Source organism: Antechinus flavipes, chromosome 3 (assembly GCF_016432865.1).
Source record: "Antechinus flavipes isolate AdamAnt ecotype Samford, QLD, Australia chromosome 3, AdamAnt_v2, whole genome shotgun sequence".
Lineage (NCBI taxonomy): Eukaryota > Metazoa > Chordata > Mammalia > Dasyuromorphia > Dasyuridae > Antechinus > Antechinus flavipes.
Genome location: NC_067400.1, coordinates 431,514,862 through 431,530,222, shown reverse-complemented (window position 1 = coordinate 431,530,222; position 15,361 = coordinate 431,514,862). Strand labels below are relative to the sequence as shown.

The following is a 15,361-nucleotide window of genomic DNA, read 5'->3' as shown; positions in this document are numbered from 1 at the left end:
GTTAGTATTTGAGGCCATATTTGAATTCATGAACTCATGGTGAGTCATCCTGATTTCAAGTCCTCTATCCACAGTGCCACCTAATTGCCCCTATAATTCCTTATATATGTTGTATGCACAGTGTCTGGCATAATATAGGCACTTAATAAATACTAGTTGACTAATTAACTGCCTGAATTTTCCATTAGAATGTCTGCTTTGTGAGGGTAGGAACTGTCTCATTGTGTGTGTGTGTGTGTGTGTGTGTGTGTGTGTGTGTGTGTCCCTAGAGCTTAGCATAGTGCTTAGAATATAGAAATTGCTTAACAAGTGTTTTTTTCCTTCATTTATTTATTGGAGATGGGGGGGTTGAAGGATGTGTAGTTTTCTAGCAGACCAATAATAGGGAAATGGTGGGGATAGAGTTCATAATACACCAGCACATTCCTCATCTATTCAGGTTTTGATCACTTAAGTTCACATGTTTCTTAGTTTCAATTCATATAACAGCTTCTTTCACATATACTTTATATATCTATATATCTCTAGCTTCCCCCCGATTACTCTATTAGGCATAACAGTACATTAATTTCAAATTATTTGTCTTGCTATTATCATTTTCATCCTCTTTCTGTTTTCCTCATAATAACCACTAAGTAAGTGTTGATGTTTTTGAGGTATTACTGTCCTTAACTCTGATCTTTGTGATTAGGCATAAATGCTAATATTTTATCTAGTGTTGCTATTCTAAATACTATCATTCCACCATATTGTCTTGAACTTATTATAGGAGACATCTATTATTTGTTGAATGACAGCACAGAATGAATAAAGTATCTTCACAGGATTCAAGGTGTCATACAAAATAATAATAATAATAATAATAATGGTAACTAACATTTATTAGCTTTTATTTCATTCCAGGCACTGTGCCAAGCCCTTTACAATTATTATATTATTTGACCTTGAGAGATAGATGCTATTATTATCTTCATTTTACAGATGAGGAAACTGAGACAGAGATTTAAGTGACTTTCCTAGAGTCATTTAGCTAGTAAATGTCTGAAGCTTGATTTTAACTTAGTTCTTATCTATTCTAGGTCAACACTCTATGCACTATCTGGAAATGATTGTTAGTCATTGTGTAGAGGTAGCTAGGTGGCACACTAGACCTGGAGTGAGGAAGACCCAAGTTGAAATGTGACTTTAGACACTTATTACTAGTCCTATGACTGGGCTAATCATTTAATCATTTAACTTCTATTTGCTTCCCCTTCCTCAACTGTAAAATAGGAATAATGGAAGCATCAATCTTGCATGATTATTGTGAAGACCAAATTAAGTAAGTGTCTTGCACAGTGCCTGGCACATACTAAGTACTATATAAACACTTTTCTCCTTCCTTCAATGAGATATTATATATATATTTGTAAGTCAATACCAAAATCCTGAAATCCTCAAAAAATTTAAGTAACATGTTTGATTATGCTAATTGACAAAAATATCCTGCTCCCTACCCTAATAATCAGTATTGAAGAAAGAAAGGTGGTGAGAAAATTAGTTACCTTTGTAAGAATGACTTCTTTTGTCAAGATGGAATCTTTCTGAAGTGGTCATCATTTGTTCTTCAAAATTCAAACTAGTTCTTTTCTCTGTTCCTGGAGCATAATCCATTATTCTGGAGAAGAGAGGTTTTTGTTCATCATCAATGGATGAGATAAATGATGATGATCCACTTTTCTTCTCTTCAAAATGTTTCTTGGAACACTGATAACGTCTTGTGGTATCTATGGAGTCTCCAGGATCATGTGTACTACTTCCTTTGCGATAATCTATCAACAAGAAATCATTTTATGCAAAGTAATCAAATGGATACAGTTTTGTTAGCAGTCTTTGCTTCTACCATGTACTGTGTATTCCTTGGCTAAATCCTTCTTTGCATTTTCTTTAAAGAACTTTAGCAATAATTTTTAAAAGAAATCATCACTATAAGCTATCTTTCTTTTAGTTTTCTGTAGTGTGCATTCTAGAGCCCCCAAGTTGGGATGACAAAACATACCATTGCTTTCTAGAGCCCCCACACCAGGGTGATTAAAATATCCTTTCTAGAGCCTCCAAATTGGGGTGACAAAACGTACTGTTGCTTTCTAGGCCCCCATGCTGGGCTGCCAAAACATACCATTTGGACTAGCTCTCTGGAGGACCTTGGGACCAATCCACAGAGCCAATTGTAGAATCATTACATTACCACACCACCACAGCACACTGAGCATGTGTTATCTATAAGCACCCTGCTATTGAAATGTAAATTCCTCTTACTGTAAGTATCCCTTGCTTCAAGCAGAACACAAATGGTTGCACCTTCCCTGACTTCTCAGGAAGGGTGAGAGCACCAAAGGGAAATGGTCACCCCCCTCCCTGACTTCTCAGAAAGGGTGAGAGCACCAAAGGGAGGTGGAGAGCCAAAGCAGACATTGTCAGCAGGTTCCCTCTGGGCTGAAGGGTCTTATATCTTACCAGAGTTCTCCCACTATCTGCAGTCCTCTACAGTTTTCTTTTAAAAAAATGGAGATTCTATTATTCATTCTATTATTCATGTTCTAGGAACATTTCTATGTTCTTCTCAAAAAATAAAAACTTCAAAAATCGTTAAATCTTGGATCAACGATATTATTGATTTCAAAATCAAAATGTATCTTTGCTAGACATTCTTGAGATACCCATTATTCTGGAGAAGAGAGGTTTTTGTTCATCATCAATGGATGAGATAAATGATGATGATCCACTTTTCTTCTCTTCAAAATGTTTCTTGGAACACTGATAACGTCTTGTGGTATCTATGGAGTCTCCAGGATCATGTGTACTACTTCCTTTGCGATAATCTATCAACAAGAAATCATTTTATGCAAAGTAATCAAATGGATACAGTTTTGTTAGCAGTCTTTGCTTCTACCATGTACTGTGTATTCCTTGGCTAAATCCTTCTTTGCATTTTCTTTAAAGAACTTTAGCAATAATTTTTAAAAGAAATCATCACTATAAGCTATCTTTCTTTTAGTTTTCTGTAGTGTGCATTCTAGAGCCCCCAAGTTGGGATGACAAAACATACCATTGCTTTCTAGAGCCCCCACACCAGGGTGATTAAAATATCCTTTCTAGAGCCTCCAAATTGGGGTGACAAAACGTACTGTTGCTTTCTAGGCCCCCATGCTGGGCTGCCAAAACATACCATTTGGACTAGCTCTCTGGAGGACCTTGGGACCAATCCACAGAGCCAATTGTAGAATCATTACATTACCACACCACCACAGCACACTGAGCATGTATTATCTATAAGCACCCTGCTATTGAAATGTAAATTCCTCTTACTGTAAGTATCCCTTGCTTCAAGCAGAACACAAATGGTTGCACCTTCCCTGACTTCTCAGGAAGGGTGAGAGCACCAAAGGGAAATGGTCACCCCCTCCCTGACTTCTCAGAAAGGGTGAGAGCACCAAAGGGAGGTGGAGAGCCAAAGCAGACATTGTCAGCAGGTTCCCTCTGGGCTGAAGGGTCTTATATCTTACCCAGAGTTCTCCCACTATCTGCAGTCCTCTACAGTTTTCTTTTAAAAAAATGGAGATTCTATTATTCATTCTATTATTCATGTTCTAGGAACATTTCTATGTTCTTCTCAAAAAATAAAAACTTCAAAAATCGTTAAATCTTGGATCAACGATATTATTGATTTCAAAATCAAAATGTATCTTTGCTAGACATTCTTGAGATACCCTTTATTTTTGATAGTAAAATTATAGGAAATTTAAAAATCTGTTAATCTAATTAAAGAAATATTTAAGACCAAAAAATCTGGTTGTGGGAGCTAATTATTTCAGAAAAAAAGAGGAGGAAAAATTGCACCCATTCTCAGAATCTTAATTGCATAAGCTTTCTTTATGCCTGTGGTCTAGCACTTGTGGGAAGTCACCTTTATAAAAAGTCACTATGAGGGTCTCTCTGAAGTGCAGATAGGTTGGATTTCAACTTCAATTACATGTACAAAATCTCCTTTAAGTCCTGGTCTGGTGGACAGTTTGTGTTTCATGATGTGAAGAATATAAAGCTTAAATACAGTAATTAAGGTACTTTAAAAAAACCTAATTACATTAAAGCCACTAGTGCATATTGCCAGTTTTAAAATGAAATGTCAAGATGATACCAACCCTGAAGGTTGAGTTAAAACATATTTTAGCGGGAAAAGCTCCAAGAGACAAATTCTGTGACTTGTTTCCATTAGTGTCCTGGGGAGACAGCATGATTTCCCATCTGGTTTCTGCTAATTACTAATCAACATAATTCCAGAATGCATAGCATTTTCTACAGAAATGGTTAAAACTGTCCCCATATACTCTATGCCTTGTTGTTCCCTAACATTATGCTTAATTGCTTATTCATAGAAGACCAAACTAATTGATTTAGGACCATACCACAAAAACTGTCAACAGAATCTTTAGTTCCCATATGGCAAAAGAAACTGTTAACAGAGCTATTTTTCTCTGTTATTTTAAATATCATAATTTCACCAAGAAAACAGCCCAGAGCAAAAATGGATTTGAGTTAAAATTCTCTACATGAGCAAATTACTGTTATTAAGGAGTTAGTTCATGTTGTGCCACCTCAAGTTAAACATAATGAAAACTGATCTTATTTCCCTACTTAGAGCCTTCTACTTGCCTACCTATTTTATTGTTAAACCCCAGATATTTTCTTCAGTGAAGCTTTCAAAGTCTTTCTGCTCACGAATATTTACTTACCACTATTCTAGTTAATCACTATTTTCTGGTTACCTTTTCTTCAGGTTATCTTTTTTTTAGTTCTATCCCTTATTTTCCAGGTCTAACCTACACCTTCCATCTTTTATAGAATGAGAAATTTTCTTTTCAAAAGTTTGCTTACCTTGCGGTTTAACCTATCCATGTATCACCAATGAGTTTTCCTTAATGAGTATTTATTTTGCCCTCACCATTTCCTGCCTCAAAACCTTACAATGGCTCCCAATTTCTTTCAGAGTTGAACATTTCCCATCATGTGCTTTATTGCAACTTCCTGATTTGTTTTAACTTCTTATTTTCCTCACCTCTGGTTACTGTGCCAGGTACTGTAATAAATGCTTATTGACTGATTGACTTTGACTCATGAATTCTCTGCTCTAAGTGAATGAATAAAAATGTATTTATTTAGCACTTATTATACACCAAGCACTTTGCTAAATTTTGAAGAGAAAAACATAAAAGCAAAGACAGTCTTTGCTATCAAGACATTTAAGAATATAAGCAAAACATATACAGAAATGATGGCCAAGAAGGGAAATTTTGATTTTTGAATATTACAGGAATCATGAGGGGATACTCAGTGGAATAGATTGACACACTTCTTCAACTTCCTATGGCAGTATTAATTTGATTATAGTTCCATAATTGGAAAGGGAAATACATGGGAGTGTTAAGGACCATATCTAAGTGAAGGGTCAGGTCAATTCTCTGAAAGCCTCCACAGCTGTGGATCATAACACTTGAAGGAGTTGCAAAGCAGACTTTACTGACATAGGTATTGCTTGTGGATTGGAAATGAAATAAATTGGAGGCAGAGGGAAGAGAAGTCAGACAACGCAACTGCCTTTCAGTAGGAAGGTCAGAAGACAGCAACTGCCTCTGAGTCTCTTGTATTATTATTATCATCATCTTCTCACATGAAGAGATCTATTCTACAGGTCTGAGTTAGACCTCCAGCAGCTGCTGGCAGGTGGTTCCCATATCACAACAGGAAAGATATAAGGTATGCATTCAGTGATAAGGTGGCAGGTGGAAAGATGGTCTATGGGTTAAGTGAAGCATTCCTAGAACCTGTTTAGACTATGTGGGTCACATAAGTCATTTGCCAAACAGGATGGGATGAACTTTCATATTTTCTACTTCTAACCTTGAGGACCATATAATTAGAGCAACCCCTTTCTTCCCATCCACTAAGTATATTTGAATACCCCTTAAACACTTTCACGAAGCTTTTTTTCCAAAAAAAGTAGAAACTATTCTGAGCATACCATCAATCCCAATCAGTGTGGACACATGCTTAATAGCTGCATGTGTTTTAATTTGCAAGATGTTATACCATCTCATCTATTTAGAGTTTTAAATCTTTGCATAGAGAGTTGCTAGAGCAAAAGATAACAGATGGGCATTCTTGAGTGATGCATGGGTACCCATAGATTGTTAAAGACCTGCAGAAAGGCCTACAGCTTCTGTATGGAATATTTATATGAACAGGGCAAGAAGTATACAGCATGAGAAAATATAGGTAGGTTGTAATCTTAATTATTCTTAGGGAAATGAAACCAGTCAAAGCTTTTCCATCTAATTTTAACTTGCAGCACTCAATGATTATTAAATAAATAGGCTGGGAGGAACTACACTTTCAAAACATTATTTACAAGAATGCTTCCATTGTTAGTTGATTTAAGCAAAGTATCAACCAAATATAGTACAAGAGTAATTCCCATCACTTAACCCAATAGTCATATAGGATTGCTACTAGATCTGTGATTTCTTTGTGACAGAGAAATCCTAGAAGAGGAAATTCCCTTTATCAATGCAGATTGTCACTTTGCTACTTATAAAGAGTTGCCTAAAGCCTTGGGTAGTGAGTTGCCCAGGATTACACTATTGGGCAGGAGTAGGACTAGAATTCAGGTCTTACTGACTCTGAGGCCAAATTTCTCACCACAGCATCAAGCTGCCCTTCAGTCAAATACATGAAGATATATAATCTGACTGAGAATATATATTCAAGCCAAACACAGAGCCTAGATAATTTAAATGTTTTAATACAGTTACCAAAGCAGGAAGTACAGAAAGTAAATAAATCACATGTAATTCTATATTCCTGACCACTGATATAATAATGAAGGTTTTTTTTTAAATAGTATTCTATGTTAATTTCTCTTCTGATGGTAGAACTTTTTTTCATTCCTATTACTGTATTTGATAAAAGAAAGCATCATTTGAAGGTTCTTCTCCTTAAAAAAGAAAATTAAAATAATCCATTTAAATGAATTTAGAAAGATAAAGATTTCTATTTGATTTTTACTGTAGCACTACTGAAAGATATGGAATTGAGCTTTTAGATAACTCCTCAGTCAGGATACACCACCTTCTACACTTTTCTAATTAAACTCTGTGACTGAATCAAAATGAAATTGTTTCAGGTGAGAAGTTAGTTCTTTCCCCTTCTTTGTCTCACTGCCTTCTAAGTGAAAATAGTACTGTGAATTCTCTGACTGTGAAGCTGTGAAGTTGCTTTGTCTTCCCACATTCTATTTTTCTTTCCTTTTGTTTGGAATTGAGTTTGAATAATAACTTCAGATGGCAACACTCCTACAAGATATCTTTTTATCCTTGTTATTCTGATATAGGAATCACTTTGGAATTCAGATAACTGAAAATTCTCCCTTGCTCCCTCCCTTTCTTTCCCTCTCGTCTCTTCCTCTCCAGCTCTCCTTCTCCTTCTCTCCCTCTCTCTCCCCCCTCTCCCTCCTCCTCCCCACCTCCTTACTCTGACTTTGTCTTGGTAAGTTGATTATTTGATCACCTCCTGTTTTCTCAAAGAACCAATTTAAAAGCATTTGTGATTTGTTTACCAGCTGCTTGCTTAGCATCCAAATGAATTAAAGAGCACACACATGCCCTGATTTAACTACCAACTGCATTTGATCCTTCAGTACTAAAAACAATAAAATAAAAATCCCTCCACCTCAAGCAACTGGGGCAAATGCTTTTGTGCTGACTGCTTATTCAAATTTTCTTTAAGTTTCCACACAGTAATTGTCAGGAACCAAGTGCCATTCATATTTAGTAACTCCAGTAGATAGTCATAATGCTTGGTTGATGAATTTTCTGTAATTTGAGTATTTTACTTTTACATTTTATTTTGATAACAATTTTAAGAATGTTTTCTAGGCAGGAATAATTTAAAATAAAATGATTTCATGAAAAAATTATAATAAAGAGTTTTATCACATATTACATTTCTTTGGTCCCATTCAGTTTTACTTATTACTCTATGTAACCTAAGAGATACATTGTGAAGATTCAGCACCTGTGGCTTCAGTGTGTCTTGCTTTCCTTGTGCCTGGTACTTTGAAGTAATTAAATAATGGTAAAGCTGACTTTATTGGTAGGTGGAATAGGTATTCCTCTAATACATACCTTTCCAGTTGCCATGTTAGAGATGTCATCATCTAAGTTAAGTAGCTTCAAAAATTACCTTTAGAATCGAAATGCTCACTTAAGGATTAATATATTGTGGCTAATGCCTATGTATGAACGAATTTTCAAGATTAGAAGGAATAAGGTAGTATCAAGAACAAAGAAGTAAATAACTAGAACTAGAATATAGAATATATACATAAAGTAGGTGGAGGTAATCTTGGTGGGAAAAGGAGAAGAATTAGCAGCTAAAGAACCATAGAAGATGGAGCTACCACTACACATCTCTCTGGCTCAAATGACAGGAGAAGATAATGATGAATGTTGGAGGGGATGTGAGAAAACTAGGACACTAATACATTATTGGTGTTGAAAACTTATCATGCCATTCTAGAGAGCAATTTGGAACTATGACCAAAGGGCTATCAAACTGTGCATACTCTTTGATCCAGCAGTGGCTCTACTGAACCTTTATCCCAAAGAGATAAAAAGGACCCACATGTGCAAAAATGTAATAGTCCTTTTTGTAGGACAAGAAACTGGAAACTGAGTAGATGCCCATCGCTATCAACTTGAATAAGTTATAGTATACGAATGTTATGGAATGTTATGGAATATTATTATTCTGTAAGAAATAATCAGCAAGATGATTCAGATTTGATGCTAAATGGAAATGAACAGAACCAGAAGAACATTGTACACAGCAACAGCAAGATTATATGATAATCAATTTTGACCGATGTGGCTCTTTTCAATAGCGAAGCGATTCAGACCTGTTCCAATGGTCTTGTGAGGCAGAGAGCCAGAAAGAGGACTGTGAGGACTGAGTATGGATCAAAACATAATATTTTCATTTTTGTTGTTGTTGTTTGTTTACATCCTGTTTTTTCTCATTTTTTCCTTTTTGATCTGATTTTTCTTGTGTAGCATAATAATTATAGAAATATGTATAGAAGAATCACACAGGTTTAACATATTGGATTACTTGCTGTCTAGGGGAGGGGAGGGGAAGAGAGAGGGAAAAAATTTGGAACACAAGGTTTTGCAAGGGTGAATGTTGAAAATTATGTATATGTTTTGAAAATAAAAATCTTTAATAAAAAAAGATGGAGCTTGAACTGAACCTTCAATAAATCCGAGATTCTAGGTCAGAAGTTTGAAAGAAGATCATTTTAGGCATGAGAAAATGTTAACACAAAGCAAAGTAGATGAGAGATGTCATGTTCAAGGGATAGTAAGTAGGCTAGTGTGGCTGAATTGTAGAATGTTCATAAAGGAAAAGAATGTAAGAGATTGGGAAGGAGAAAGGGTTAGGTTGTGAGGAGTATTAACTGCTAAAAAAGGATCCATATTTTATTCTGGATGTGTTAGTGAGCCACTAAAATTTATTGGGTATGTGGGTATTACATGGTCAAAATGATTTAGAAAATTTATTTGAATAGCTATGTGGAAGATAAATTGGAGTGAAGAGACTAGAAACATGCAAACCAGTTAAAAGGTTATTGAAAGTCTGTTGCTGAGAACTATTATTCACATAGAAATCTTCATCTTTTTAAATTCACAAATGAACGATCATTTCAACTTTACTTTTAATGCTGCTTTATTTGATCAACTATAGTAAGGGAAAAAAAGTTGTTCTGGTGTCAGAACAATGAGGACATTAACAGGGGTGGAGGGATTTCCCATTATATGGGAAATCTAGAGGGAAATCACAAGGTTTGACAACAGATTCATTATGTAGATTAATATTTACATAATGATAATTAAGAGTGATCAGTGGAGCTCAAGAGACAGGATCTTGATGATGACACTAAGATCTTGGTTGATTGTAAAAGTGGTAGTCTTTCAACAATAACTTCTAAGGAGGGGAAGGTTTCAGAGGAATGATCATCAGTTCTACTTTGGTCATGTTTAGTTTGAGATGTTTGTGGTACAGCACTGAAGCTCAGAATAGAGACTAGAATTATATCTTGGAATCATTTATATAAAGATTATGGTTGAATATTAGCGCTCATGAAATCACCAAGCCAGAGAGTAGATAGTAGTGATTCTTAAGCCTTTTTGTGACATGGGCCCCTTTAATAATCTGGTGAAGCTTATGAATCTCTTCTCAGATCAATGTTTTTAAATGCATTAAATAAGAAACATAGGATTGATTGCAAAAGAAATTAATATTGAAATAGTTATCAAAATATATTTTCAGAAAGTTTATGGACTAAAACCCCCCAGTATGGAGATATAAGACCTAAGAAAGGAGAAGGCAAGGGATAGAGTCTTAGGTAATACTCATACTCAATTAGCATGGTTTGGTGATTTCTTCCAGTTCCATTCAGCAGTATATTGAGTAGGGATGAAGGAGGCAAATAGCCCTGTCAACAGACAAGGAATTTAAGGGTAGAGAGACGATGGTGTGGAATTAAACTGCAGCACCAACAGGTAAAAATTGGGGTTGGAGGAGAGTGCAGATAGAGAGTACGGATGGTACTTGGGATATTATTGAGGAGTAGAGGGATGAGATAAAGAAGGAGAGCATATTATGGAAGAGTGAAGTTCTTGAACATGGAAGTAGAATACATGTGGATGTTAATAGTGTCAAGAGTATGACCTTATGTAGCTGAAATAGACTGAAGGAGTAAGTCAAGAGAAATGGAGTGCTTGGAGGAATGGTTAGAGTTTTTTTTTTAAGGAATAAGAATATATATTTTGAAATCCACTAGAATAAGAGGAGGAATTCTCATGAAAAGGAAGATTATTAGAGAAAGGCAAATTAGGACAACTCTAAGGTAATAAGACACACCTCTCAGATTGGCTAAGATGACAGGAAAAGATAATGACAAATGTTGGAGGAGATTTGGGAAAACTGGGATACTACTACATTGTTGGTGGAGTTGTGAACTATTTCAACCATTCTGGAGAGCAATTTGGAACTATGGCTCTACTGGGCTTGTATCCCAAAGAGATCATAAAGGAGGGAAAGGGACACACAAGTGCAAAAAATGTTTATGGTAGTCCTTTTTGTAGTAGTAAGAAACTAGAAAGTGAGTGGATACCCTTCAGTTGGAGAATGGCTGAATAAATTATTGTATATGAATGTTATGAAATATTATTGTTCTGTAAGAAATGATCAGCAGGATGATTTCACAGAGGTTTGCAGAAACTTACATGAACTGATGCTAAGAGAAATGAGTAGAACCAGGAGCTCATTGTACATGGCAACAATAAGATTATATGATGATCAATTCTGATGGACGTGGCTCTCTTCAACAATGAGGCACTTAACTCATTGAGAAAGGAGGTATAATGTCCCTCAGATTTGTAGATATTAACCTAAAAATTCTGTATTGGGCGATAAATTTGGATTGAATGAATCTCAGGAGAAATTTATAAGTGATTGTGGTAGAGGTAGTATATGGAAATGACTGTATGAGTAGTGAGAGGGGTAGATTTGAGAGGAGTTGTGGAGATCAAAAAGACAAGATTTGACAAGTCACAGGATATATAGATTTAGGGAAGTGTGAGAAGATAAGGATAACATTGGAGTTGTAAATCTGGAAGATTGAAAGGATTGTAGTTTCATTGATAGACATATAGAAGTTCAGAAGAGAGAACTTTTAGAAGAAAGATAAAATCTGTTTTGTAAATGATGAGTTTAAGATGTAAGATGTCACTCAAATATCCAAGTTGAAATGACCAATAAGCAATTGGTTACGTGGTCTGCAGTTTAATAGATTTACTGAAGTTTCATGTACCAGATCACATGATATATACATACATATATATGTGTGTCTATCTGTCTATCTATCTATCTATCTATCCATCCATCTAGCACTGAAAGGGTCTTGGAAGTTATTTACTTCCGTCCCCTTGTTTTCTAATCATTAAAGTGAGGGGATTGAAGTAAATAACTTCCAAGGACCTGCCAAAGTCATATAATGACAAATGACAAAGGTGACATTTGAACCCAGAGATTATGACTTCAAAGGTGTTGCTTTTTTTATTGTTCCATGCAGCCTCTTTGAAAGATCTAGAAATCATGTGTATCTAGCTGATAACTAGGCTTCACTGGTAAGGAAGACATCATCAAGTGAAGACTATGAAGAGAATACAAGAGCATTTAAATCAAGGTTTTGTTGCATTACCATAGTTATAAGCTGTGGTATGATGAACAAGTAAGGGAGATTTAGAGTGGTTATACAGGTAAGAAAACAAGGAGAATGTAGTGTCCTCTTAAAAAAAATTATATACTAAAGCAAGAAGTAAGGAACCACAATCCCAATAAGAAAATCTTTACCTCATCAGGGTGACTTAGAAAATTAATTAGAACAAACAAACAAATAAATAGCAATTTTTTATTCTTTCAGAATTTCAAAATCTTATATATTGTATGTTTTTCTAATTTTTATTTTTCGGAATAGACTTATGACTTCATTGGCATGAAGAACTCCTTATGAAGAACCTTTCTATATCAATGCATATTAGCACTTGTTCTTCATAGCCTTGAAATATTGTCTTGGAAGACGGAGAGACTGACTTGCACAGGGATATTACACAAATACAAACATGCACATATACATGTATATGTACAATCATATAAAATATTTTTGTAAGTCACCCAAAGAGATCACAGGTAATCTTACATATTATATATGTGTGTATATGTATATACATATGTCTCTACATGCATGTGTATATGGGTTTAGATATACACATACATTTAAATATAAATTATCAGTCTCTAAATCAGGAAAATATAGGTTAAAGTCTTGTTTCTGACTCATACTTACTATGTCTAGTACTAAATGAGACTAAACAAATTGACAATCAGTACCATAATAATGAATGATCAGTTATAGAATTCATAGTTATTTTAGATTAAACTGTCTATATTTAAGTAGGCAGATCATTAGCTAATTGTAGCCAATGAAAGTAAATGCTGAACTATAAAAATAAAGAGAAAACATTGCATTTAATCACAAAAACTTCAATCTGATCTGCTCTAGATTCCTGTAAGTAGAAAATAGATAAGAATCAAGCCTTTGATTCTCTAACCATTTCTTAGAGAAGTTTAACTGATACAAAATAGTTGGTACAATAAGGAACCTGGAGGAGGCCAGAAACTATTCAAATTAGCAGAATTTGATTGCTTGACAAACCAAGACCATTGATTTGTTATTCAGTAGCTTTTTTCTTTCTTTAAGGTATGATTTTTTGTGACCTCATTCTGGGTTTTCTCAGCAATGATATAGGAATGCTTGCCATTTGCGTCTTTAGCTCATTTTATAGATGAGAAAACTAAGGCAAACAGAGTTAAGTGACTTGCCCAGGGTCATTCAACTAGTAAATATCTGGGGATAAATTTGAACTTTTTAATTCCAGGTTCAGCACTCTATCCACTGTGCTACCTAGCTGCCAATGCTAATTCATTGCAGCCAAGGACAAAATTTGTTCAGAGCTCAAGGATGATACAAAGCAATGAAAGGCTACTGAGAATATGGTTTAATTCAGCATCCAGCCAAACCAGATTAATCCATCATCCCTATAAATGAAACTGAAAAGAGGAAAGCCAACAAGTTGACATGTTACAGGAGGAACTGAATCATATCCACATTAAATTTCCCTCTCTTAATTAAAACACAAGACTGTACCTCATTAAAAGGCAACTTGAAGGCATCCCTTGGGACTCAAAAATAGCAATTGTTTTGTTTATATTTGTAGTCTTTACTCCTAGTATGTCAACATAGTGAGTGCTTCATAAATGCTTGTTGGTAGAAAAATACAGTTGTTTCCAGGGCTGGCTTCATTGTGTTCATAAAGGCAAGAAGAAATATAATTTCATAGATTATCTTGCCTCAAGAAACTGTTGCATAAGCAAAATAACAACAACCCACCATCTATAGTTATATGAAAAGAGGAGGGAAAAAGACCAATATGTACAGAAATATTTGTAGCAGCTCTTTTTATGGTGGCAAAAAATTGGAAAATAAGAAGATAGATGTCCACCAGTTAAAGAATGGCTGAATAAATTATCTATGAAACTAATGGAATATTATTATTCTGTAGAAAATGATGAACAAGATGATTTTAGAAAAACCTGGCAAGATTTACACAAACTAATGCTGAAAGAAATAAGCAGAACCAGGAATACCTTGTACACTGTAATAGCAAGATTGTGGTTTGACCAACTATGACAGACTTGATTTTTCTGAATGGTTTAGTGATCCAAGGCAATCTCAATAAACTTTGGATAGAAAATCAACACATGCTATGTTCACTTTTTTCTTTTGCTTTTCCTTTTGTTTTTATTTTTCTCTCCCAACATGATTCATAAGGAAATATATTAAAAAAGGTATATTTATAGCCAAAAATAAATACATTTTTAAAAAGAAGAAAAAAGTAGGCTTTTGTTTGGAAAACTCTCATCTAATGGCCATGAAAAATTTTCAGAAACCTAATTACAAAGTAGAAAAAAAAAGTGGACTTTAAGACAGCTGCTCATGTCAGATTATATGTCTGTCACAGTGCTCATTCATCGTCATATATGCAGTCAGTCAATATTATACTGTGTCTTATACTGTGTCAGTGAAGATAAGGAACAATTTTCATCATTTTCCAGATAATGATCTTTCATGTACTTTAATTGCAGCCCAGACATCTGAATATTACCTATGACCCTTTGGCAAGCTATTTACAAGATATCTTGCTCTAATTTCTTTCTTTAATCTCTAAATGTTAGTTAGAGTTTGGTTTCTACCATAGGGAGAGTGACATTTCTCTAGGTAGAGCTCTAATCAAAGAGGGAATGAAAAGGAAGGTAAACTTCATGAAATCACTTTTGAACTATATTTAGATATTTCTTAATTTATAATGGAAATGGTTACTTGAAATTCTGCATGCAATATCAGAGGGGAATGGCTAAACAAATTGTGATACATGAATGTAATGGAATAACATTGTACCACAAGAAACAATTAATGCAAAGGTGCATGGGCAGAATTATATGACCTGCTGCAGAGGTGAGTGAATAAAGCCAAAAAGACAATATACACATTGGCTATGAAAATATAAATGAAAAGAACAAAAAACCAAACCCTGCTAAATTCAATGCCATATAATTATAATAAATAAGATAGGCCCCAGAAAAG

General features: G+C 34.8%; 1 protein-coding gene across 1 annotated transcript in view; it reads right to left on the bottom strand.

Annotated features, from left to right (window-relative positions):
- Nucleotides 1–15,361, bottom strand: part of KCNH7 (potassium voltage-gated channel subfamily H member 7) — a 623,506-nt gene that overhangs the window by 32,391 nt on the left and 575,754 nt on the right. Inside the window, exon 13 of the mRNA XM_051986258.1 lies at nt 1,545–1,811. Within this exon, the coding sequence (XP_051842218.1) occupies nt 1,545–1,811 (267 nt within the window). The remainder of the gene's footprint in view (nt 1–1,544; nt 1,812–15,361) is intronic.